Genomic DNA, 26,071 nt, shown 5'->3' with positions numbered 1-26,071 from the left:
GGGGTTAGCAATTCATAGTATCCAAAAACACTAGAATCAGTAAGCAGACACTTCTTCTATAATTTAATTCCATAAAATATTGCCATTCTGAATATACATAATACCTCAAAAATAAAACTTTAGGAAAATATCAATAAAATAACAGGTCAGGAGCAACAAGCATACCATATTCAGTCTTAGTCTTCCAAAGAACAAGGAGAATCTATCAGTGGAAAATTATAAGCCTGCAAGGAAAATTCTTTGTGGCTATCTTCTTCAGAGCTCCTTTCACATCCTTATTCCTCAAGCTGTAGATAATAGAATTAATCATGCAGGGAACCATTGTATAGAACACAGACATCACTTTTTTTAGTTCTTTGGATGATTTTGGTGTCATGTAGGTGAGAGTTGCTGATCCATAGAAGAGAGTAACCACAATGAGATGGGAACCACAGGTAGAAAATGCCTTGAGTCTCCCTGCAGCTGACTTCATCTTGACCACAGTCACAATGATATGTCCATAAGATACCAGAACTAGAGAAACAGGGATGAGGAGAATGACTACCCCCATGAGGAAAATAACCATCTCTGTTGTATGAGTGTCTGCGGATGCCAAATCCAGCATGGCAGGGGCCTCACAGAAGAAATGAGAAATTGTATTGCTCCCTCGGTAGGGTAACTTTATAGTGAAGGTGCTGTCCATCACAGATACAAAAATGCCACTGGTCCATGATCCTGCAGCCAGCTGGACACATACCTTCCATGTCATGATGTTAGAGTAATGCAAAGGGTTGCATATGGCCACATATCGGTCATAGGACATCACTGCCAGAAGGACACATTGTGTGCAACCAAATATAAGGGACAGTAGAAGTTGAACTGCACAACGTGTGAATGAAATGATCTTGTTCCTGGATAGCAAATGGGCTAGAACCTGAGGTACTATGATGGTCGACAAACAGAGATCATCCAGAGATAAGTTACAGAGAAAAAAATACATGGGTGTATGAAGCTGTGAGTCAATCCATATTAGGGACATGAGCAGCAGATTTCCAAGCACCGTGACCAGGTAGACAAGCAAAAATAGGGTGAACAGCAGCTTCTGGGTGAGAGGGTCATCAGAGAGTCCCAGAAGGAAGAATTCTGTCACCTGGCTTTGATTTGTCTCTCTCATACTTTATTTAGCCTTTTTAAGTTAGATGTCACTATTTGCTAAACATGGATACGTATAACACTCCAAAAATTATAGAATTCAATTACAGAAGTTAGGAAACACCTCCATTTAGTACTAATCATTTCAAGAATTTTCTTTATAAGGTTTTGGGAGGAAGACTATACTGTGCTGTTTCTTGAAACATTTTTAATAATATAAAACTTAACATTTGGTAAAATGATATTTCTGGTATAATATTGCAAGCAGGATATCAAAACAATCATCTTCCTTTTACTCAATATCACACTGAGAATCAAACAATAAATTGAATTCAACTTTAAAGTGTGTCATCAAAATTCACTTTTCTCTCAACTGACACTCTTTCTCAGGCTCTCATAGTTCCTGCATGTCATACTGGTGTAGATTTTGTAACTATTTGCACATACAACTATGTCTTCCTTGAAAGTGTAACTAAGGTATAGAAACCAAAGGAACCTACGCACTTGGCATTTTTATAGTTTTCTTGAAGAAAAGACACATTTTAAGGAAGTGAGAAAACAAGAGGTGATCCTGAAGAGTGTAAAATTATCTCTTTGACAATTCTATCACCAGCTTTATTTGGCATTCATAAATATATATACATATATAGTATATATAAATGCATCTTAGTGGTTAATAAACTACAACAATAGATTACAGACAATTGCAACTTAATTTCTATATTAAAGTAGCAGCTTGGCTACATATCTAAACAAGATAAATGACAGTACTTGGCCATATCCTTAAAGATAACATTCTTGCTTTACCTGCAAACTACCAAAAGCAGATTCTTTTTGAAAACTCTTTTACAATTATGTATCTTTTATTTGATATATCAAAGTTCTTTTTTCAATAAATTATTTTTAGATTAAACAACCTTTGCAATGTGATCATATTGGGTCACATGCTGAGTGCAAAACCTTTGACAGTTCTATTCATGATTATTTGCATTTCAAAGAAGTGTGCCATCTCAGAGCTGTTACCAAGCATGGAAGAGCACCAAAACTATTGTATACTATCCTCATTGAGATCTGCAACCAGTGTGTGATCAGCCCCGTAAATACAACAAGAAGAATGAAAAGTGACATTGATGTGATGTAAATTAAAATTTTAACTAGAGGAGATTAAAATCAATTTACTTCACCATATACTGGTTTATCCTTTCTTCATTGAACTTGCACCTTCTCTTTCCCTTTTCTACAACCTATTTCTCATATTCTGAAGAAAGAGATATCAAGTTAGTATGTCAAAAACATTATAGACTTCCACTATTAGAGAAAAAACCGCAGACATACTTGATACTCTACTTGCAGAGTAGGAGAGACTGCAGACACCCTATCTCCTAGTGAGAGAGCTCAATAAAACATTGGGAGTCAAGATCAGGAACAAAGTAAGTAGATTTTTCATACCACTCAAGTCCTACCGTTCTATCCCAAAGTCTTCTCACTGACTTCATAGCACATTGTTCAACAATAGTTCCATTTAAATGAGGTGAACAGGGGGATACTAGGAGCAGCCTCTGGAGCTGCTAGCATGCTCTGGAGAATTCTGAATCATTACAGTGGATTCTGAGTTTTGTCTCCTTTCTGAAGGGTCCCAAGTGACTACAAACATGGCATAACATGCACTTAGAATGTACATCTCCATTTATGAGCTCTTTCACCAGCTCTCGTAGTTTTCCTTTTCAAGGAAATAGTGCAATGCTAGAATTAATAATTTGGTTTTTATGAAGAAAATATACTAGGTTACAACTCAGGTACATAACGTACTCTTCATATCATTGAAGCATTTTGTCATTTTAGAACACACATGTAATGTTCTTCAGATGATACTGGATTCTCCAGTTATTGGCATTTCAACACATTTTCCTTATATTTGTCACTTTATGCACATGCTGTTAGATGGTAAACTAAAAATACAATTCCCTTAAGAAATAATAAATTTCTATAACTAAACAAGTAAAATTTTTGAAATGCCATATACTTTATGAAATTTAGAATATTACACTTAGAATAAAAAATACAAATAACTCTAAACATATAAAAATATGCACAACATAATTATTTGAATATTTGAATTAAAAATCACTCTGAAATATTATTAAGCTTCTTCCAAAAGAAAAGTGCTTAAGGAATCAAGTAGTTGATATTGTTGATGTGAGCATAAATTGATGCAAATAATTCCAAAAGTTATTTGAATTATCTATGAACTGGGTGCCTGTTTACATTCCAATAACACAATAATTTCACTGTGAACTATATGCTACATAACAATAAGTATTTATATCATCTATATAGTGTCACTGTCACTGTCCTCCCGTTGTTTATCAATTTTGCTCAAGCGGGCCCAGTAACATTGTGAAACTTGTTACTGTGTTTGGCATATCGAATACATCACGGGTAGCTTGCCAGTCTTTGCTGTGAGGGTGAGATACTCTTGGTAGCTTGCTGGGCTGTCCAAGAGAGGTGGAGGAGTCAAACTCAGGTTCGGCCGTGTCGGCTGCGTGGGCTGCATGCAAGGCAAATGCCCCACCCCCTGTGCTATCCCTCCAGACTATATACTGTATAAAATGAATATTTGTATAAAACTGACGTAAGGATCCTTCTAAATCATATATACAGTATAAAATGATATCTTTATATTTATACATAGTAGAAACTATATAACTTATTTAAAACAATATAAATATTAAATAGTGATGGTTTTATAGTGTGATAAGCGATAGCATAGCGGTAGGGCGTTCGCCTTACAAGCGGCCAACATGGCCGACCCGAGTTCGATTCCTCCGCCCCTCTCGGAGAGCCCGGCAAGCTACCGAGAGTATTGGATATGCCAGACACAGTAACAACAAAGTCTCCAATGGAGACGTTACTGGGCCCGCTCGAGCAAATCGACGATCAACGGGAGGGCCTTTACCTTTACCTTTACCATTAAATAGTATTTTTTAAAAAACTATTACTACATAGAAACATTACCAAACACATAGAACTATCTCACAAAATGGTTAGAAAAAGAAATGTTATTCTACAAATAAGCATTTGCTAAATGATTCCATTTATTTGATGCTCAAGATAAAATAAAGCGAATTTACATTTTTAGAATTCTAAATAATGGTTGGTTATCTGAAGCTTCATTGATTTGAAGTTGACAATAAATCTTTGTATTTGCTGGAAATATTCTAATTATGACTTGTTAATGCTTATTAAGATGTATATACATATAAAAATGTCTTGAGTCTTACTTAAAAATGTTTCACATTGGGCTGGACCAATAGCACACCAGGTGGGGCATTTGCCTTACACACGGCCAACCTGGGTTCGAGTCCCAGCATCCCATATGGAGCCCTGAGCACCACAAGGAGTGCTTCCTGAGTGAGAGCCAGGAGTGACCCCTGAGCATCGCTGGGTGTGACCCAAAAAGAAAAAAAAAGGTTCACATTAGTATATCTAATGATTTATTTAAAGGGAGAAAAACAGAAAATTAAATTCAGCATTTAATTCAAAATCTGGAGATACCGAAAGGCCTCATCTAAAACATAAGCAACCACATTCCTCACAAATGCATAACAACAAATTTCCTCATTATCAACAATCCCTCCAAACATAAACTTACACAGTATTACTGGTTTTTATGTAATACTTTATGATATAAAATCTGTAGTCCCTTTTTAATATAAACACACTTTTTATGCTTATTCAAGTTTCCCCTTAATTTTTTTTAATTCTCTGGTGCCAGAGCTATAGCATAGCACGTAGGGCCCTTGCCTTGTATATAGCTGATTCTAGTACAATCCCCAGAACCCCATATGATTCCCCAGAACCTGCCAAGAGTAATGCCTGAATGCTGATCCAGGAGTAAACCCTGAGCACCTCATACCTTGAGTAAAGAGTAAATAAAATTAAAATGTATTAATTCTAAAAGAGCAAATAAAATTAAAATGCATTTATTCTCTTCCACACACTCATAATAAATTGTGTACTTGCAGCATTTATATATTTTTATGCTAATTTTGAATGTTACAGCCAGGGTTTACTCCTGGATCAGCATTCAGGGATTACTCTTGGCAGGTTCTGGGGTCAGCTGTATGCAAGGCAAGGGCCCTACCTGTTATGAGGAATTTGGTTGCTTACGTATTCTGGATATTGTTTTGCATGTCCTGATAAGAGGGCAGGCATGCTGGGTGGTTGGGAAATGGGAACATGATGGAGGGAAGGTCACTCTGGTGGTAATATTGGTATTGGAATATTGAATGCCCGTAACAACTATATTAAGAGCAACTTTGTAAGCCACGGTGTTAAAATTAAGGAAAAAATAAAAACTAGAACTGATAAGTGAATACAAGTTTGAAGAATACAAAACAATATACAAAAAACTGTTGACTATTCAAAGCAACTCTAATATTCATTGCTTTAAACTAGAAACAAATTCCACCAACTTGTGAATAGATGAATAAAACGTAGCTTATTTATACAAAATCATACCACACAACAATAAAAACCAGCAGACTTTATTAATTTATTTATTTCTTGCTTTTCGGGTCACACCCAGTGATGCTCAGGGGTTATTTCTAGCTCTGCACTCAGGAATTACTCCTGGCAGTACTTGGGGGACCATATAGGATGCCAGTGACTAAGCCCAGGTCAGATGCAAGGCAAACACCCTACCCGCTATACTATCACACCGGCTCCCAGCAGACATAATGTAATAAAACAATTACTTGTTATTGTTAAAAGCAAATTATAGGTAAAAGTGCACAGAAGCCGAAGATTCCATGTTGTTTCATTTCACACAAGTTAACTTTTAAGAAAGGAACAAACACAGAGACAGAAAACAGATCAGTGGTTTACAGGTGGTAAGGGGAAGATGGAAAGGGGCACCACAGAGATTATTATGGTGATGAAAGTCTTCTTTGTCATGTGTGTTAATGACAAAATACCTGTTTATATTTATGAAAAATGAGTCCTGATACAGAAACATTCACCAAAAGAATCAGTTGCGTCCATTAGTATGTTGGCTATGGATCTCTTCAGTCATTGAAAGGTTAGTGTTCTGTATGCACAAGAACAAACTCAAGTACTTTTTTCATTGTGGTAAAAACTTTTGGGAATACAGTTCCAACTCTGAAGTAATTGTTTTACCACCCAGAAGCATTTACTTCATAGATTCACTGATGACATACTGAAATCTGGGTTACATGCTAGTTGGGAGGCAAATGTTTCAAAAGTTGAAGTGCTCCAATAAAATACTTTTTGCTAAAGAATTTTCAAGTTGTGATCAGATATGATGATCTCTCTGTAATGGCTAGAATGTAGAGGTCAACAAAACAAGGGATACACTGTATTTCAAACCATGATGCTCAAAATTAGAGAGAGAGTATGGGGAACATTGTCTGCCATAGCGGTGGTAGGGAAGGGTGCGATGGCAGAGGTGGGGATACTGGGGACATTGGTGGTGGAAGATGTGCGCTGGTGGAGGGACGAGTATTCAATCATTGTTTTACTGAAACTCAAACCTGAAAGTTTTGTAACTGTATCTCACAGTGATTCTATTTAAAAAAAAATGGTGGGGGCGATACACATGGAGAGACTCATTTCATTATATCATTAAATCACGATCACAACCATCCTGTTGTTTGTCGATTGCCTCAAGCAGGCCCCAGTAACGTCTCCTTTGTCCTAGCCCTGAGATTTTTAAAAAAGTGCCATATTCAAGGCTCTTTCAGGGTTAGGAAAATGAGAGCCATCATTGTTACTGGTATTTGGCATATTGGGTACACCACGGGGAGTTTGCCAGACTCTGCCGTGTGGGCAGGTTACATTCGGTAGCCTGCCAGCTTGTCCAAGGTACGAATGAGATAATAAGATGTCGCGTGGCCCAAATTTCAACAATTAAGAAGAATTGGCTCTTCATATTCCTGGGGACTTGATTGATTTAGGGTTCCTCATGTTTCAGAAGATAGGCCATCAATGTGCTTTAGAATTTCTACTGGTTCTAATAAACTGAAAGGACTCTACTCCCTGGTGCTGGGATCCTCATGTCACTGAGCCAGCAAGGAGATGAGAAGTCACTCTTGAGAAGCCGAATGACTGAACCTAATTCAAAGTACAAACTGGCATGCTGAGACACAGAAATGGTGAGGAGAATCTGTGAAAATTCAGAGGATTCTTTTAGAATATTATCCCCAAAACACTGGAATATGTAGAAATATAATTTCAAAAGGCAACACCAGTGATTCAAATACTATGGAAGAGAAAGTCACCACACTACATAAAAGATCGGAGACACCTGAGGACTTGGCAGAAATATTATTTTTAGAAAATAAAAGAATATTTAAAAAAGAAAACAATTAGGTTATCAGTTAGACTGGTGCCTTCATTCAAAAAAATATATATATATATCTGCTATGGCTGTTTCTCTATTGCATTATTTCCTTTCTCTTCCCATGATTTTAAACATAAATATTCCAAGCAACAATGTGTCCTTATTGGATCACAGTATTAAAGTTGTTAATAGAGCTTCATAAATTTCAGGTGTTGAGAAGATAAATTAATCACTGAACAAATTTCAAGGGAATACTGAGAGCAAAGCCTTAGACCTGTAATTTATCCTTTCAAGTTCTCTATCTCTGCTTGTTTCTATTGTTCTTCGTACCTCAGAAAGCTATTCTCTGGCTATACACTTACAGGTTCCTTTGTCTCTAGCTTCTAATTGGAACATAGGACTAAGAAGTCAGAAAATGGAGAGAAAACGAGCTTGAAATATTTATCCAATTCAACTTTTTACCACCATATTTATAAGCCCACAGCTTCTGACTTGATGTATATGATATACAACTATAATTTCAACTAGTTGCATATAACGAATTTTGATATCCAGGATTTGGATGACTTTTTATTCATGTTACCGTGGGACATATCACAATGTGTTGTTCATTCCCTAAGAATGACTTTACATAAACAGGTGTGTCCTGTTCATAATATAATAAAATCACGATCACGATCATCCTGTTGTTTGTCGATTTCCTCGAGCAGGCACCAGTAACGTCTCCTTCTTCCTAGCCCTGAGATTTTAAAAAAAGCCATTTCAACACTCTTTCAGGATTAGGAGAATATAATAAAATATTTTGTTTTATATAATACTCATGCTTCTAATAGGATGAAAAGACAACAGAGTTCAAGTGCTCTTATTCAGGCTCATTGGCTCCATGATTCAAACAGCAACCTCAAACAACATGCTGTCACATGTGCATGCATATCTACTCTTAGAACTTCTCCATCAGAAAATAAAGGAGTTCATTGGGTTCTGGAATAAACAGTGATAACAAAGCAAAATAAAAATAATTATATTTTCCATGCATCATAAACTGTGACTGAGATTACCTTGATTCTTAGTTTTTAAAAGACCTAGAAGTAGGAAACAAACTTTCCTATTATTTAATTGCATAAATTATTGCTTCTCTGAACTTATGTCCCAACTCTAAAATAAAACCAGAATAAATATTTGTGGAGCATGGCTATGGGCGCTGGAGCAGATAAGACCCGACCTTTCAAAGCGATTGAAGTGAGGCCTTGCAGAGGGAAATTGGCCAATAATGCTAAACTTTATGTGATTGGACCTTCCAATAAAGCCGAGGTCCTCTATAAAATATGTATTTTGCCAAAATGTGTATTTGGCAATAAAGTGAACAGTCATCAGCTGCTTCCGGAGGGTGTTTCTCTGTGTGCCCACCATCCTTCACCCCATCTGCCTAGATCGGGTGTACAGTATGTCTGGTAAACTTGGGGAAAAACTGTTCCCAAACAAATATTAATGAAATAATTAAGTCCAATAAAAGGCTATTTAATTTTGTAATAGTACTAAGAACAATTCTAGATTAATAAGGAGGCACGTGAATCTAACAGTAGAGAAATATAAGTCTGCAAGGAAAATTCTTTGTGGTTAACCTCCTCAAAGCTCCTTTCACATCCTTGTTCCTCAGGCTGTAGATGATAGGATTAAGCATACAGGGAACCATTGTGTAGAACACAGACATTACTTTTTTTAGTTCTTTGGATGATTTTGGTGTCATGTAGGTGAGAGTTGCTGATCCATAGAAGAGAGTGACCACAATGAGGTGGGAACCACAGGTGGAAAATGCCTTGAGTCTCCCCACAGCTGATTTCATCTTGACAACAGTCACAATGATGCGTCCATAAGATACCAGAACTAGAGAAACTGGGATGAGGAGAATGACAACCCCCATGAGGAATATCACCACCTCTGTTGTGTGTGTGTCTGCAGATGCCAAATCCAGCATGGCAGGGGCCTCACAGAAGAAATGAGAAATTGTATTGCTCCCTCGGTAGGGTAACCTTAGCGTGAATGTTGTATCCATCACAGATGCAAAAATTCCAGCTGTCCAGGATCCTGCAGCCAGCTGGACACATACATTCCATGTCATGATGTTAGAATAATACAAAGGTTTGCATATGGCCACATACCGGTCATAGGACATCACAGCTAGCAGGACACACTGTGTACTCCCTAAAATGAGAGAGACTAGAAGCTGAACTGCACAACGTGTGAATGAAATGATCTTGTTCCTGGATAGCAAATGCGCTAGAACCTGAGGAATGATGTTGGTAGACAAACAGAGGTCATCCAGAGATAAGTTACAGAGAAAAAAATACATTGGTGTATGAAGCTGTAAGTCAATCCATATTAGGGACATGAGCAGCAGATTTCCAAGCACAGTGACCAAGTAGACAGGCAAAAATAGGACAAACAGCAACTTCTGAGTGAGAGGGTCATCAGAGAGTCCCAGAAGGAAAAATTCTGTCACCTGGCTCGGCTCTGATTTGTCTCTCTCATACTTTATTGCCTTTTTAGGTCAGAAACAGCTCTGTGCTAAATATGGGTTCGTACACCCAAAAATGAATTATCCAATTCAGTTAAAGCACTTAAGAATCACCTCCAGCCATACCAATCATTTCAAGAATTTTCTTAATAGGTTTTCAGAAGAAGAATATACAGGTCTTTTTTTTCTTGGAACATCCTCAACTATGTAAAATTTAGTGTTTTGTAATCTAATTCATTCATGTGGCAAGTGAATGGAAGATCAAAACAATCATCTTCTATTTATTGAATATCACATTTAGAATCAAAAAATAAATTGAATTTAACCATGAAGTGTATCATCCAAATGCACTATACTACCAGGTAAAACTCTCTGTTCTCATGTTATTCTTACCTACATAAAATACAGATATTTTTTGAGTTTTCTGACCATACAACTGTCTAGTCTTTGAAAATAAAACTAATATATAGAAAACAAAAAGAACAAAAGTACTTGGCAGTTTGATGCTTTTCTTGTAAACATATTAAATTTTAAAGAACCAGATAAAACCAGGGGTTATTTGGAGGACTGTGCTATTATTTCTTTGACAACTACATCGCTGGTCTTATTTGGCATTCACAAATATAGATATCAAAGTAAGTCAAACTTCAAACTAAAATACATACAACTGCAACTTATTGGCGACAGTAAGGTAACAGTTTTTCTACATATCTCAATTGAAGCTAATTCACACTACTCTGCAATATCCAATCCTTATTTCTCAAATTCTTGCTTTATCTGTCAAATGCTCGAAAAAAAATTGAAAGCTGTCTTTTAAAACTTATTTTCTTTAAAAAATTATTGGCAACTAAATACATTTTTAAGTATTATTGCACCAACTCACTTGCTAAATGAGTTATCAGTGAAACTTGCCTTCATGATTTTTGGTATTTTAAAAAAAGTCATGTCATCTCAGGTATGCTGTGACCAAGTGTGTATAAACACCATAACTACTATCTAGTATCCTGGGTAAGTTCTACAACCAACCCCATAAATATATCAACAATATAAGGTATGGAATAGGAAATTAAAATGATATAAATTAAATTGTTTACACAAATCTAGAAGAGACTGAAACCACTCTGTTCCAATACATGTTAATGTATCCCTTCTTCATTGAATTTGCACCATCTCTTTCCCTATTCTAAAATCTTTCAATATTTTCTCATCCCTGGAGAAAAGAAATATCAGATTAGCTTGTCGAAATCATTATAGGTTTCTGCTATTGGAAGAGAAACTGCAGTATTATGGCTACACAATGTTCAGAGTAGGAGAGACTATAGTCGTCCTGTCACCTAGTCAGGGAGCTCAATAAAATATCCAGTGCTAGAATTAGGAGCAAAATGGGAAGTGGACTCTTCATACCACTCGTCTTCCTGTTCCATTCAGAAGTCTTCTCATTGACTTCACAACATATTGTTCAACTATAGATGCACTTAAATGAGTTGATGTGGCGGGGGAGAGGGGGGGAATAGTAGAATCAGCCTCTGGAGCTACTGGCATGCTCTGGAGAATTCTGAATCATTACAGTGGATACTTGAATTTTGTCTCCTCTCTGTAGAGTCCCCAGTGATTATAAGGATGGTAGAAAATAACAACCAGGAATTCATCTTAATTTGTTGGTTCCTTCACCAGTTCTTCTTATAGGTCTCCCTTTCAAGGAAATTATGCGTGGCTATAATTAATCATTTGATTTTATGAGGAAAATGTACTAGGTTTCAGCCCATTTTTAAACATATACTTGTATGCATTTCATAGTTTTAGAATGTGATATTCTCCAGGTGATACTATATTCTACAATTATTAGCTTTTCACCATATTTTATTGATATTTATCTACATAGACAAAACCTAGAAGCACAATTCCTATAATAAAAAGGCATTTCTATAAAATTTTTTAGAGAATTAGAAATACCTTTAAACTGTGCAAATTTGGGGCTGGAGCAATAGCACAGTGGGTAGGGCGTTTGCCTTGCACGCGGCCAACCTGGGTTCGATTCCCAGCATCCCATATGGTCCCCTGAGCACCGCCAGGGGTAATTCCTGAATGCAGAGCCAGGAGTAAACCCTGTGCATTGACGGGTGTGACCCAAAAAGCAAAAAAAATAAAATAAAATAAACTGTGCAAATTTTTGATAAGGCACTCAGAATAAAGAAATGCAAATAACTCAAAGCATGTAAAAAGGTATAAAACCTAATTAGTACTGGAATATATAAATTTAAAATCACACTAAAATATACTAACTTCTTTCAAAAGACAAAGTGTTTGTGGAATCAATTGGTGAAAATTACTGATAGGAAGGAGTATAAATTGGTGCAATTAATTCCAAAAGTCAGTTTGGAATTGACTTTGACCTAAACATCCATGTACATTGCAACAAAACACGCAACAATTTCACTATGGAATATGTATGTATAAAAATGAATGTTTATATCCCCACGAGACTTTTAGAAGAATATTTATAACGGTTTTATTCATAATACACAAAGAAGCAGAAACTACATTATTTTATAGACAACATTCAATGTTAGTGATAGTTTTATAGTGCTATCTTATTAAATAGTAATTTTAAAAGAACAATTACTACATAGAAATAATATCAACCATGTAGAAGTATCTCGCAGAATGGTTAGAAAAAGAAACGAAACTACAAATAAGCATGTGTTATATGATACATTTACTTAAATATAAAAAGAAAAGAAATTTATATTTTTTAAATTCTAAATAGTGGTAAGTTATCTGAAGCTATAGTAATTTGAAGCTGACTATCATTTTTTTTATTTCCTGGGAATATTCTACTTATGAAATATTAGTGCTTAAAAAGATAGACACATTTGTAAAAAATATCTTAAGGCTTACTTAAGATTGGTGCACACTAGGACATGTAAATACTTATTAAAAAAGAGACAGGACAGAGAAGGTTAAATTTGGTACTTAATTCAAAATCTAGAGATTTTATCGTTTTCTGCTATTGGAAAAGAATTCACTGAAAAAAACCCATATTAAATAGAATCGGCAATCAAACTCCTCATAGATGCATAACAAGAAATTCCTTCTTATCAATAGTCTTTCTAAACAGATTTTCTCAAGCGGGCCCAGTAATATCTCCATTGTGAGACTTCTTGTTTCTGTGTTTGGCATATTGAATACTCTCGGTAGCTTGCCAGGCTCTCCAAGAGGGGCAGAGGATTCGAACTTGGCTCGGCCAGGCTGGCTGCGTGCAAGGCAAACGCCCTACTGCTGTGCTATCACTCCAGCCCAGATATTTATATATTATTTATATAGAGTATATTATACTTTTGTTATATAATATTTCCTAATATAAATTAGAATATAACTTTACCCATTTTTAGGATAAAACATATTTCTAGAAGTTTATAGACCATTCATATTTTTCCTTAACATTTTCTTAATTCCTAACTCACTGTTAGCAAGTTGTGCATTTCCATGATTTATCTATTTCATGTTAATTTTAAGTGTATTATAATAAAAATAATAAGAGCATTGATTCATTCGAATGCCTAACAACCCGAATTGGATGTTTACATTTGAATAGATGTGGCTCACTGCCTGCAGTTTCTATCTTCGTTGTCTACGCACCAACATCTCATTATGATGAAAGAGAAATCGAGAAGTTCTACATGGAGCTAGAGAAGTTCTATAAAGAAGACCACACCTTCTACAAGATCATTGTGGGTGATTTTAATGCCAAGATAGGACCAAGAAGATCAGCTGAAGAACTTCACATCGGGACCCATGGCTTAGAATGGAACGAACAGGGTGAGAGACTGTCTGAGTTCATCATGTCAACCAAGACCATTCATGGTAACTCACAGTTCCAGAAGGCAGAATCTAAACGATGGACATGGGAGTCTCCCGGTGGACGATTCCACAACGAAATAGACCACATCATATTCAATCGACGGTTTTGCCTGACTGATGTCGCTGTTGTCCCAAAATTTCGAACGGGATCAGACCACCATCTCCTTCGTGCAAAATTCTACTTCACAGAGTGGGGAGAAAGGGCTGCAAAGTTCAAAAAGAGAACTCCCAGAATGACCACCAACAGGGAACTCTTTGGTACTATTGCAGCAACATGGGAAGATGCCATTGTTGACAACATTGACGAGGAATACGATCGACTGGTTCAGCATCTCCATGAATGCACGAGGAACGCCAAGAGAGAGATAGCCACAAAAAATTGCCTATCTTTGAAAACTCTTGAGCTTATTCACCAGCGTGGTTTGGCGCATGCCTCACGCAACTGCAAGCTAAGGTCCGAGCTCGCAAAGCAGTGCAGAGATGCGATCAAGGAAGACCTCAAAGAGAGAAGAGCAGAAGTACTGGTAGATGCGGCAGAAGCCGGGAAAAGTATTCGTAATGCCCGCCTGTCCTTCGCCAACTACAAGACCAAGATGACAGCCCTCCGACGTCCTGGTGGATCCATCACATCCTCCAGAACGGCAATGGAGAAGATTATCCATGACTTCTACTCAAATCTCTTCGATAGCCATGTCCACTTTCCGACATACCAAGTTCCACAGGATGGGTATGTCGTTCCCAATGTTCTCCCTTCCGAAATCCGACACGCCATTTCATCGGTAAAGAAACAAACAGCACCCGGCCCAGACAAGGTCAGACCTGAACACCTGAAGAACCTGCCGTCAGTACTCATCAATACACTGGCTCGGCTCTTCACACGCTACCTGTCTGAATGCAAGGTTCCGTCCCAATGGAAAACCAGCAGGACCGTACTACTGTTCAAGAAGGGAGACATCCATGACATTGGCAACTATCGCCCGATCTGCCTATTGTCTGTCATCTACAAGTTGTTCACTCGAGTCATCCTAAATAGGATTGGCAGAACACTAGATGAAGGACAACCATGCGAGCAAGCAGGGTTCCGCAAAGGATTCAGCACCATCGACCATATCCACACGATAACCAAGCTCATTGAGGTTTCTCGGGAGTTCAAGATGCCGCTCTGTTTACCGTTCATTGATTTAAAGAAGGCCTTTGATTCTGTTGAGACGGAAGCGGTCATTGAAGCCCTAGCCAATCAGGGCATTCAAGCCCAATACATCAGGATCCTCCGTGAGCTGTATTGTGGATTCACTACCAGGATCTCACCATTCTACAAAGAAGTGATCGTTGATGTCAAGAGAGGGGTGTGGCAGGGTGATACCATTTCACCGAAACTCTTCAGTGCCACCCTCGAGAACATCATGGGACGACTGGAATGGGAAGGAATGGGAGTGAAGACAGATGGTCGGCAACTACACCACCTCCGCTTTGCTGATGACATTGTTTTAATAACGCCAAACATCAGCCAAGCGGCACAAATGCTGGCCGACTTTGACCGTGAGTGTGGAAAGGTAGGACTCCAGCTGAATCTTACGAAGACAATGTTTATGAGAAACAGCCTTGTTCCTGACACCCCATTCGCTCTCAATGGAACGACCATCTCTGAATGCAACAGCTATGTGTACCTAGGTCGAGAGGTCAACATGACAAATGACCTGGCACCCGAGCTGCGCAGGAGGAAGAGAGCGGCTTGGAACGCCTTCAAGAACGTCGAAGAAATAGCTAAGAGGACAAAGAACCTCCGGCTCCAGGCACATCTCTTTGATTCCACTGTTCTTCCTGCATTAACATATGCCTCAGAGACCTGGGCCCTACGCAAAAAAGATGTGAACGCTATTCAGGTCTCCCAAAGAAGAATAGAAAGAGCTATGCTTGGAATATCAAGTTTTACTCAAATGAGAGAAAGAATCCGGAGTTCTGACATCCGTCAACGATCAAGAATCAGGGACGCTGTCTCATTTGCCAAGGTGTTGAAAATCAGATGGGCTGGTCACGTAATGAGATTTAAAGACGACCGCTGGACTAGACCTGTTACCGACTGGATTCCACGGGATGTCAAAAGACCGCGTGGCCGCCCACCTTCCAGATGGTCAGACTTCTTCGTCAAGATCATGAACAATCGGTTTGAGGTCCTTCATGTTCCCGGAGCGAACAGATGCCATTGGGCTACACTAGCATGCGACAGGGACAAATGGAGACGTTACTGGCGCCCGCTCGAGCAAATCGACGACTAACGGGAAGTTAAGTGATTAAGTGATTAAGTGATTATAATAAAAATATTTAAACCATTAATTTTTCAAATTTATATACATACAAAAAGATAAAGATATAATTACTAAAAATGTTCTCAACCTATCACTGATTTATAGTTTTTGTGGAATTTCAGTTTAGCTTTATTCATCTATATGCATGCATGTATAACACACTCACAATAATTATTTTAAAAGACCTCTCTCACATATGAGATATATTAAAGAGTGGGGCCATAGAAAGAGTAGAGTAGGTAGAACCAGCAATCATCTGATCCAGGTTCTATTAGAACCACCCAGAAGTATCTGAGAGCAAGTGTTGAGTCAGGAGTCAGCCCTGAACACAACTGGGCATGGCCCCCCAAACAGAATAAAAACACTAAGGAATCAATAAATGGCCAAATCATCCAAACTGGAAATTTTATCGGTAGAATTGACTACATTAGAGTGATGTGGCTGGATGGGGCCTTTGAGATTCAGGCGGAGGGAAAAATTCATTCTGTTAATTTTGGTCAATGCAGGAAGAACAGTGGAATCAAAGAGATGTGCCCGGAGCCGGAGGTTCTTTGTCCTCTTAGCTATTTCTTCGACGTTCTTGAAGGCGTTCCAAGCCGCTCTCTTCCTCCTGCGCAGCTCGGGTGCCAGGTCATTTGTCATGTTGACCTCTCGACCTAGGTACACATAGCTGTTGCATTCGGAGATGGTCGTTCCATTGAGAGCGAATGGGGTGTCAGGAACAAGGCTGTTTCTCATAAACATTGTCTTCGTAAGATTCAGCTGTAGCCCTACCTTTCCACACTCACGGTCAAAGTCGGCCAGCATTTGTGCCGCTTGGCTGATGTTTGGCGTTATTAAAACAATGTCATCAGCAAAGCGGAGGTGGTGTAGTTGCCGACCATCTATCTTCACTCCCATTCCTTCCCATTCCAGTCGTCCCATGATGTTCTCGAGGGTGGCACTGAAGAGTTTCGGTGAAATGGTATCACCCTGCCACACCCCTCTCTTGACATCAACGATCACTTCTTTGTAGAATGGTGAGATCCTGGTAGTGAATCCGCAATACAGCTCACGGAGGATCCTGATGTATTGGGCTTGAATGCCCTGATTGGCTAGGGCTTCAATGACCGCTTCCGTCTCAACAGAATCAAAGGCCTTCTTTAAATCAATGAACGGTAAACAGAGCGGCATCTTGAACTCCCGAGAAACCTCAATGAGCTTGGTTATCGTGTGGATATGGTCAATGGTGCTGAATCCTTTGCGGAACCCTGCTTGCTCGCATGGTTGTCCTTCATCTAGTGTTCTGCCAATCCTATTTAGGATGACTCGAGTGAACAACTTGTAGATGACAGACAATAGGCAGATCGGGCGATAGTTGCCAATGTCATGGATGTCTCCCTTCTTGAACAGTAGTACGGTCCTGCTGGTTTTCCATTGGGACGGAAACTTGCATTCAGACAGGTAGCGTGTGAAGAGCCGAGCCAGTGTATTGATGAGTACTGACGGCAGGTTCTTCAGGTGTTCAGGTCTGACCTTGTCTGGGCCGGGTGCTGTTTGTTTCTTTACCGATGAAATGGCGTGTCGGATTTCGGAAGGGAGAACATTGGGAACGACATACCCATCCTGTGGAACTTGGTATGTCGGAAAGTGGACATGGCTATCGAAGAGATTTGAGTAGAAGTCATGGATAATCTTCTCCATTGCCATTCTGGAGGATGTGATGGATCCATCAGGACGTCGGAGGGCAGTCATCTTGGTCTTATAGTTGGCGAAGGACAGGCGGGCATTACGAATACTTTTCCCGGCTTCTGCCGCATCTACCAGTACTTCTGCTCTTCTCTCTTTGAGGTCTTCCTTGATCGCATCTCTGCACTGCTTTGCAAGCTCGGACGTTAGCTTGCGGTTGCCTGAGGCATGCGCCAAACCACGCTGGCGAATTAGCTCAAGAGTTTTCGAAGATAGGCGACTTTTTGTGGCTATCTCTCTCTTGGCGTTCCTCACACATTCATGGAGGTGCTGAACCAGTCGATCGTATTCCTCGTCAATGTTGTCAACAATGGCATCTTCCCATGTTGCCGCAATAGTACCAAAGAGTTCCCAATTGGTGGTCATTCTGGGAGTTCTCTTTTTGAACTTTGCAGCCCTTTCTCCCCGCTCTGTGAAGTAGAATTTTGCACGAAGGAGATGGTGGTCCGATCCCGTTCGAAATTTTGGGACAACAGCGACATCAGTCAGGCAAAACCGTCGATTGAATATGATGTGGTCTATTTCGTTGTGGAATCGTCCACCGGGAGACTCCCATGTCCATCGTTTAGATTCTGCCTTCTGGAACTGTGAGTTACCATGAATGGTCTTGGTCGACATGATGAACTCAGACAGTCTCTCACCCTGTTCGTTCCATTCTAGGCCATGGGTCCCGATGTGAAGTTCTTCAGCTGATCTTCTTGGTCCTATCTTGGCATTAAAATCACCCACAATGATCTTGTAGAAGGTGTGGTCTTCTTTATAGAACTTCTCTAGCTCCATGTAGAACTTCTCGATTTCTCTTTCATCATAATGAGATGTTGGTGCGTAGACAACGAAGATAGAAACTGCAGGCAGTGAGCCACATCTATTCAAATGTAAACATCCAATTCGGGTTGTTAGGCATTCGAATGAATCAATGCTCTTGGCCAAGTTTGTGTTGACAAGGACACCGGCGCCTCCAATACCTCTTTTATCGCATGTTCCGAGGAACAATTCTTCTCCAGTGTCGAAAACGGCATGGTGAGATTCGTGCCTTCTTGTCTCGGTCAGACCAATGATGTTGTACTTGATCATTCGCGCTTGTACCATCAGGTCCTCGATGGATGCATCTGATGCTAGCGTACGTGCAGTGAAAGTACAGACGATCATTTTTGTCTTCCTTCGTTGTGGCAGCCTAGGTCAGCCTTGAGATTTTGTTGGCCTCTCCTTTCTCATCCTTCTCAGTGCTGCCATGTCGGCGAAGCCTTCAGGGTCAGGTGAATGAGACCAGTTGTAGTTACTGGTTTTGGCATATCGAATACACAGCAGATAGCTTGCCAGGCTCTTCCGTGCGGGCGGAATACTCTCGGTAGCTTGCCAGTCTTTCCGAGAGGGATAGAGGCTTTTGGGGTGACCTCTAATCACCCTTGTAGGTGTTACCATATTTGAACCCTATCAAATATGGTACGACAATTCCAGAAGATGGGTATTTAGTGTCTTATGATGTGTCGCGCAGCTGCTTGCGGCCGCGCGGTCCGGAAAGCGTCCTGGAGTGTGGCGACGGCTGGGTAGTGGAAGTAGTGTCAGAGACCTGGGCCCTACGCAAACAAGATGAGAACGCCATTCAGGTCTCCCAAAGAAGAATAGAAAGAGCTATGCTTGGAATATCACGTTTCACTCAAATGAGAGAACGAATCTGGAGTTCTGACACCCGTCGATGATCAAGGATCAGGGATGCTGTCTCATTTGCCAGGGTGTCGAAAATCAGATGGGCTGGTCACGTAATGAGATTTAAAGACGACCGTTGGACTAGGGCTGTTACTGATTGGATTCCACGGGATGCCAAGAGACCGCATGGCCGCCCACCTACCAGATGGTCAGACTTCTTCGTCAAGATCATGAACGATCGGTTTGAGGCCCTTCATGTTCCCGGAACGAACGGATGCCATTGGGCTACACTAGCACGAGACAGGGACGAATGGAGACGTTGCTGGCGCCCGCTCGAGCAAATCGACGACTAACGGGAAGTTAAGTGATTTAAGTGATTAATTTTGGTGGGTGTTAGAATAATAGATGTATGAAAAATATCATTAACAGTACTGTAAATGCTTCAATAATGCAACAATGCTTCAATAACAATGTATTTTTTAAAAAGAGAAAGAAAGAAGAGTTGCAACACTCAATTAAGGAAATTAAATTGCAGGTGAAGATGAGCACACAATAACTAGTCTGGCTCATATAGCTCAATAGTTACACTGTAGCACTGTCCTCCAGTTGTTCATCGATTTGCTCCAGTGGCCCAGCAACGTCTCCATCATGAGACTTCTTGTTACTGTCTGGCATATCAAATATGTCGCGGGGAGCTTGCCAGGCTTTGTAGTGTGGGCGAGATACTCTCGATAGCTTGCTGGGCTCTCTGAGAAGGGTGGAGGAATCGAACCCGGCTCAGCTTGGCCATCTGCACACAAGGCCAATGCCCTACCACTGTGCTATCGTTCCAGCCCAGCTCAATAGTAAGGTTGTTTATTTAAATAATCCCAATTAAAATTATAATCAATATTTGAATTCTAATAAATATTTGGAGAAGTATCAACTATTCACAAATAAATCAAAGAGGAAACTTTCAAACTTTTAATAAAAATCCAGAGTATCCGAATACCAATACCTTTACAATATGCCTGTAAACATCAAATGTATGACTATAAAGCATAATAAACAAGCCTGCAGATCAAATATAGAAGATATTATTGAAAATTAATAGGGTCAAATAAGAAATAAATAAAAATTTAATCATATATAATGAATTTGTATGAAAAACTGAAAATTTGGAATTGATTCTAGGAGTTAAGGGTGATTTAACATACAAAAATCAATTAATATATTCATAATTTAATAAACTAAGAATATTATATGACATTTAATATAGATATACAAAATAAACTCACAAAATTCAGCAACTATTTCTGATAGGAAAAAATAAAGTATCTATCTCTAAGCAACCCAGGAAACTTTCTCAGTATGTGAAAGATATATATGAAAAAACACAACAGCTGTTATCAGATTTGAAAGAGAAAGTATGAATTGTATTCTAACAAACAAGAATAGAAGTCAGTCTGTTCTTATTAGTTTAATTCAACATTGAATTGGACGTTGTAATCTGTGCCATAAAAACAAAAAGTAATGAAAAAAAATCCCAATTGAAAAGAATCAAAGAAAACTATTGATTCAGATATAACCTGATAATATACATAGAAAAACAAATGAACCCAATAAAGATATGCTAGAATTAAATAGTGAGTGCAAGAAGTTTGAAGAATATGAATCAATATGCAAAAATTTGTTTAATATTCAAAGCAACTCTACTCCTCATTGCTCCAAACTGGAAACAAAGTCCAGCAACCTGTGACTGGGATGATAAAATGTGACATATACAAAGAATATCATTAAACAATAAAAATCAGCAGATCATTTTTAAAAACCTAGTTGTTAGTGTTCAAAGCATATTTTAGGTGAAAAAAAAACACAGTACAGAAGCAGAATATTCCATGTTGTTCACTCCACTTAAGTTATCATTTAAGAAAGACATATATACACAGCCAACCCATAGATTGCTAGGTGGTAAGGGAAAGGTAGTAGCATTGGAGAGGGGCACCACCAAATTTTTTAAGGAGATTAAAGTCTTCTATAATGTGTGGTAATTACTAAGCCCCTGTTGTAATTTATGAACAATGAATACTGATACAAAGCCATTCACCTAGAGAACCAGTTGAGTCCTACTACATTGACTACAAAACTCTTCTATAATTGAAGGATCTGTTTTGTACTCACAAGAAAGGGCTCACAATATTTTGTTTTTTTATTGTGATTAAAAACACTGGAATATGGGTTCAACTCTGCATTTACTATTTTTTTATTGCCTAAAGCAGTAGGCTTCAGAGATTCATTGTATGGCCTACTGAAATCTGAGTCGCAGTGCTAAATGGGAGACAGATCTTTCAGAAGTTGACGCGTTTCAGTAAAATCTCTCTGTAAGGGCACTTATAAGCAGTGACTAGTTATAGGGCTCTCTCTATACCTGCTAAACAACAAAGGTCAACACACCAAGGGTATCTGTGAAGAAACTCATTTGATTATCTCATCAATTAACAAACCTACATGGGCTTGACTCTTCATCTATACTTTCAAGCTTCATTGACTTAAAAGTATGAGTTCCTCATGCCCTAAGGAGATATACCTTTAATATTCATTGGAATTGCTCATAGTCTAATAAATTTAAAAGACTCTGTTCACTGATGGTATTGTCTTCATATCATTGAACAAGCAAATAGAGAAAAGGGGTCACTCTGACAATTCAAAAAATCTTCGAAAAATTGATCCTATTTCAAAGTACAAATTAGCATGTTGACACACGGGGATGATGAGGAGAACATGGCTGGAAACTCAAGGAATTTGTTTTTCTTGACTCCAAACCTTTGGTTAATCATAGAACTGTTATTTAAAAGGGATCCCCAGGGATTTGAATATTATAAGAAAACTATTTTATGACATCACAGTACAAATAGAGGTAGAGCCAGCTAAGGTATTGCCTCTCTCTCTCTTTCTCTCTCTCTCTCTCTCTCTCTCTCTCTCTCTCTCTATATATATATATATATATATATATATATTTAAGCCATGAAAAAGTAGTAGCATTGTAGCACTGTTCTCCCATTGTTCATTGATTTGCTTGAGCGAGTCCAGTAATGTCTCCATTGTGAGACTTGTTGTTACTGTGTTTGGCATATCGAATAAGTCACGGGTAGCTTGCCAGGCTTTGCCATCCAGGCAAGATACCTCAGTAGCTTGCTGAGTTCTCTGAGAGGGGCAGAGGAATCGAACCTGGTCCAACCAGGTCGGCCGCGTGCAAGGCAAACGCATTACTCACTGTGCTATAGCTCCAAGAGTAGTAAAAAGAAAAATTTCTGATCATCAATTTAGGCCTAGTGGCCCCCTTCAAAACTCATACAGCTTCCTGGATTCCTGCTCTTTTACATTATTCCCCTTTCTCCTTCCAGCTTTTAATGTAAATATGCCAGGTGAGAAAAATTGATTGAAGTACCAAATATGAGTGAGTCCTTATTTTTATCACATTAAAACATTGCTAATTTTCATTTCATTTCATTTCATCATCCTGTTATTCGTCAATTGCCTCGAGCAGGCCCCAGTAACGTCTCTTTCATCCTAGCCCTGAGATTATATTCAAGGCTATTTAGGAGAATGAGACCCATCAATGTTACTGGTATTTGGCATATTTGGTACGCCACGGGGAGTTTGCCAGACTCTGCCCTGTGGGCAGGCTACATTCGATAGCCTGCAAGTTTGTCCAAAGTAGGAATAAGACAATAAGATGTCATAAAAAAAAAAATTTGTTAAGATGTCGCGCAGCCGCGCGGTTCCGGGATCTGGATTTTATAGTCTCTGAGTCTTGGCCGCTGATGGGATTACACGGCGCCAGGGGGCCAGGTGGTGGGTGTGACCCCCGCCTACTGGAATTTGGAGGATCTGGGTGGAAGAAGCTCGACTCCAATTCGAGTAGGCTTGGAGGTCTCGGCCCAGGAACCCGCGTGGCTTTGTCCCTCTGCCAGTACCTTCACGTGTGCGGAGAGTGGTCTCAGCATGGTGGTGGCTGGTCCTGGAGGTCTTCGGCTGCCGGAGCCCTGGTCAGGGCGGGGAGGAAAGCTCAACCCGCTCCCCTCCAAGGGGCTCCGGGAAGGAACACCCAGGTGCGGGGGCGGAGACTGCTAATATAATAACATTGCTAATAAAGCTTCACAAATTGCATGTTTTGTGTCACTGTCACTGTCACTGTCCTCCCATTGTTCATCGATTTGCTGGAGCGGGCCAGTAACGTCTCCATTGGAGACTTTGTTGTTACTGTGTATGTGAATTAATCATTGGACAAATAATAAGTGAATACTGAGAACAAAGTGGAATGTCCTATGGCTGTTATTTAACCTTTCAGGTTTTTCATCTATTTATTTCTAGTCCTCTATGTGCCTAATAAGGCTACCTCTTGGTTATGGATTTACAGGTTCTATGCTCTCTGGCTTCTAATAAGAAAATAATATTAAGATATTATAAAACAAGCAAAGAATGTAATTGCAATGTTTTTTCCAGTGGCTTCTTCACATCTGTATTCCTATTCACATATTTGACTGTGTAAACAACTCCTCTTTCTTAGGCTACCAATACTTCATAGCCACAATGTGTTGATGATTTATTCAAGTTAATGACATGAAAACTTATATTTATTCTCCTAATCTGACTTTATTTTATGGTGTTTGTCCTACTTAAAACATAATAGCATATGAAATGTCCTATAGAATACTCATTTATCTAACAGAGTGTGAAAAGTTCAATAGGGTTCTTTTGTTGTTGTTGTTGCTGTGGTTGTGGTTGCTGTGGGTTGTTAAGGTTAATTATCTCCATGCCCTAAATATCTACCTCAAACATACGTGCATGAGCATGTGCATGTACAGATGTATTTATAATACACTTCATCATAAAATAAAGAACTTTATTACGATGAGAATAAATATGAGTATCATAGTACAATAAAAACATTTCAGAAATTCCTGGACTGTGAGCTATAAATTACTCTCTTAGGTAAACTTGAATTTTAGTTTTTAAGGCCAAGAAGCAGAAAGCAGACTCTCCTTCAGTTATTAATTCCATAATGTTTTACCTCTCTGAATTTTTACCTCTCTGACCTCTATCTGCAATGAAATTTCAGAATAAATATCAAAGTAACAGAGTCCAGGGGCAAGGGTAAAACTATATTCCAATCTTAATTAACAAATATTCGATTAACAAGGAGCCAGTGGATAATTCTAACAGTGGATAATTCCAAGCCTGCATGGGAAATTCTGTGTGAGTACCTTCCTCAGAGCTACTTTCACATCCTTGTTCCTCAGGCTGTAGATGATAGGATTAAGCATGCAGGGAACCATTGTGTAGAACACAGACATCACTTTTTTTAGTTCTTTGGATGATTTTGGTGTCATATAGGTGAGAGTTGCTGATCCATAGAAGAGAGTGACCACAATGAGGTGGGAACCACAGGTGGAAAATGCCTTGAGTCTCCCCGCAGCTGATTTCATCTTGACAACAGTCACAATGATGCGTCCATAAGATACCAGAACTAGAGAAACTGGGATGAGGAGAATGACAACCCCCATGAGGAATATCACCACCTCTGTTGTGTGAGTGTCTGCAGATGCCAAATCCAGCATGGCAGGGGCCTCACAGAAAAAATGAGAAATTGCATTGCTCCCTCGGTAAGGTAAACTTAGAGTGAAGGTGGTGTCCATCAAAGATGCAAAAATTCCAGCTATCCAGGATCCTGCAGCCAGCTGAACACAAACCTTCCATGTCATGATATTAGAGTAATGCAAAGGTTTGCAGATGGCCACATACCGGTCATAGGACATGACAGACAGAAGAACACACTGTGTACTCCCCAAAATAAGAAAAATGAGAAGCTGAACTGCACAACGTGTGAATGAAATGATCTTGTTCCTGGCTAGCAAATGTGCTAGAACTTGAGGAACGATGTTGGTAGACAAACAGAGGTCTTCCAGAGATAAGTTGCAGAGAAAAAAATACATGGGTGTGTGAAGCTGAGAATCAACCCATATTAGAAACATGAGCAGCAGATTTCCAAGCACAGTGACCAGGTAGACAAGCAAAAATAGGATGAAGAGCAGTTTCTGGGTGAGGGGATCATCAGAGAGTCCCAGAAGAAAGAATTCTGTCACCTGGCTCTGATTTGTCTCTATCATACTTTATTAGTACTTTAGTTAAGAAGTAACTATGTGCTTGACATAGTTATGTACAATCAACAACAAAAAAATCATATCATTTGGTTAGAGAATTTAGGAATCTCCCCAATGAATAACAATCATTTAGAATTTGCTTCATTATTTTTAGAGGAAGATTACAATAATTTTATTCAATAATGGAAAACTTTATGTTTTGTAATGTGATTCATTTATTTCTAAGGAGTCATATAGCAAGTGAAAGGAAGATCAAACACTCGTCTTCTGTATTCTGAATAGCACAGTTAAAACATTAAATTGAATTGAGCTATGAATAATATCTTCTAATTTTTCTTCACTATTAATTAAAACTCTTTCTTCTCATGTTGTTCTTTCT

General features: G+C 39.0%; 3 protein-coding genes across 3 annotated transcripts; all 3 read right to left on the bottom strand.

Annotated features, from left to right (window-relative positions):
* Positions 1-205: 205 nt before the first annotated feature.
* Positions 206-1,159, bottom strand: LOC130025234 (olfactory receptor 2D2-like). The gene has a single exon (XM_056116183.1). The coding sequence runs from the start codon at positions 1,151-1,153 to the stop codon at positions 206-208; it is 948 nt and encodes a 315-aa protein (XP_055972158.1). The 5' UTR covers positions 1,154-1,159.
* Positions 1,160-9,065: 7,906 nt separating this feature from the next.
* LOC130025405 (olfactory receptor 2D2-like) lies at positions 9,066-10,925 on the bottom strand. Its single transcript, XM_056116359.1, has 2 exons — positions 10,920-10,925; positions 9,066-10,031 (listed from the first exon to the last, which is right to left on the bottom strand). Exons 1-2 carry the CDS (start codon positions 10,923-10,925, stop codon positions 9,066-9,068), a joined length of 972 nt encoding a protein of 323 aa, XP_055972334.1.
* Positions 10,926-24,747: 13,822 nt separating this feature from the next.
* Positions 24,748-25,698, bottom strand: LOC130025404 (olfactory receptor 2D2-like). The gene has a single exon (XM_056116358.1). The coding sequence runs from the start codon at positions 25,696-25,698 to the stop codon at positions 24,748-24,750; it is 951 nt and encodes a 316-aa protein (XP_055972333.1).
* Between the last annotated feature and the right edge of the window lie 373 nt (positions 25,699-26,071).

Source organism: Sorex fumeus, unplaced genomic scaffold (assembly GCF_029834395.1).
Source record: "Sorex fumeus unplaced genomic scaffold, SorFum_2.1 ptg000030l, whole genome shotgun sequence".
In the NCBI taxonomy this organism is placed as follows: domain Eukaryota; kingdom Metazoa; phylum Chordata; class Mammalia; order Eulipotyphla; family Soricidae; genus Sorex; species Sorex fumeus.
This window is presented reverse-complemented; position numbering and strand designations above follow the sequence as displayed.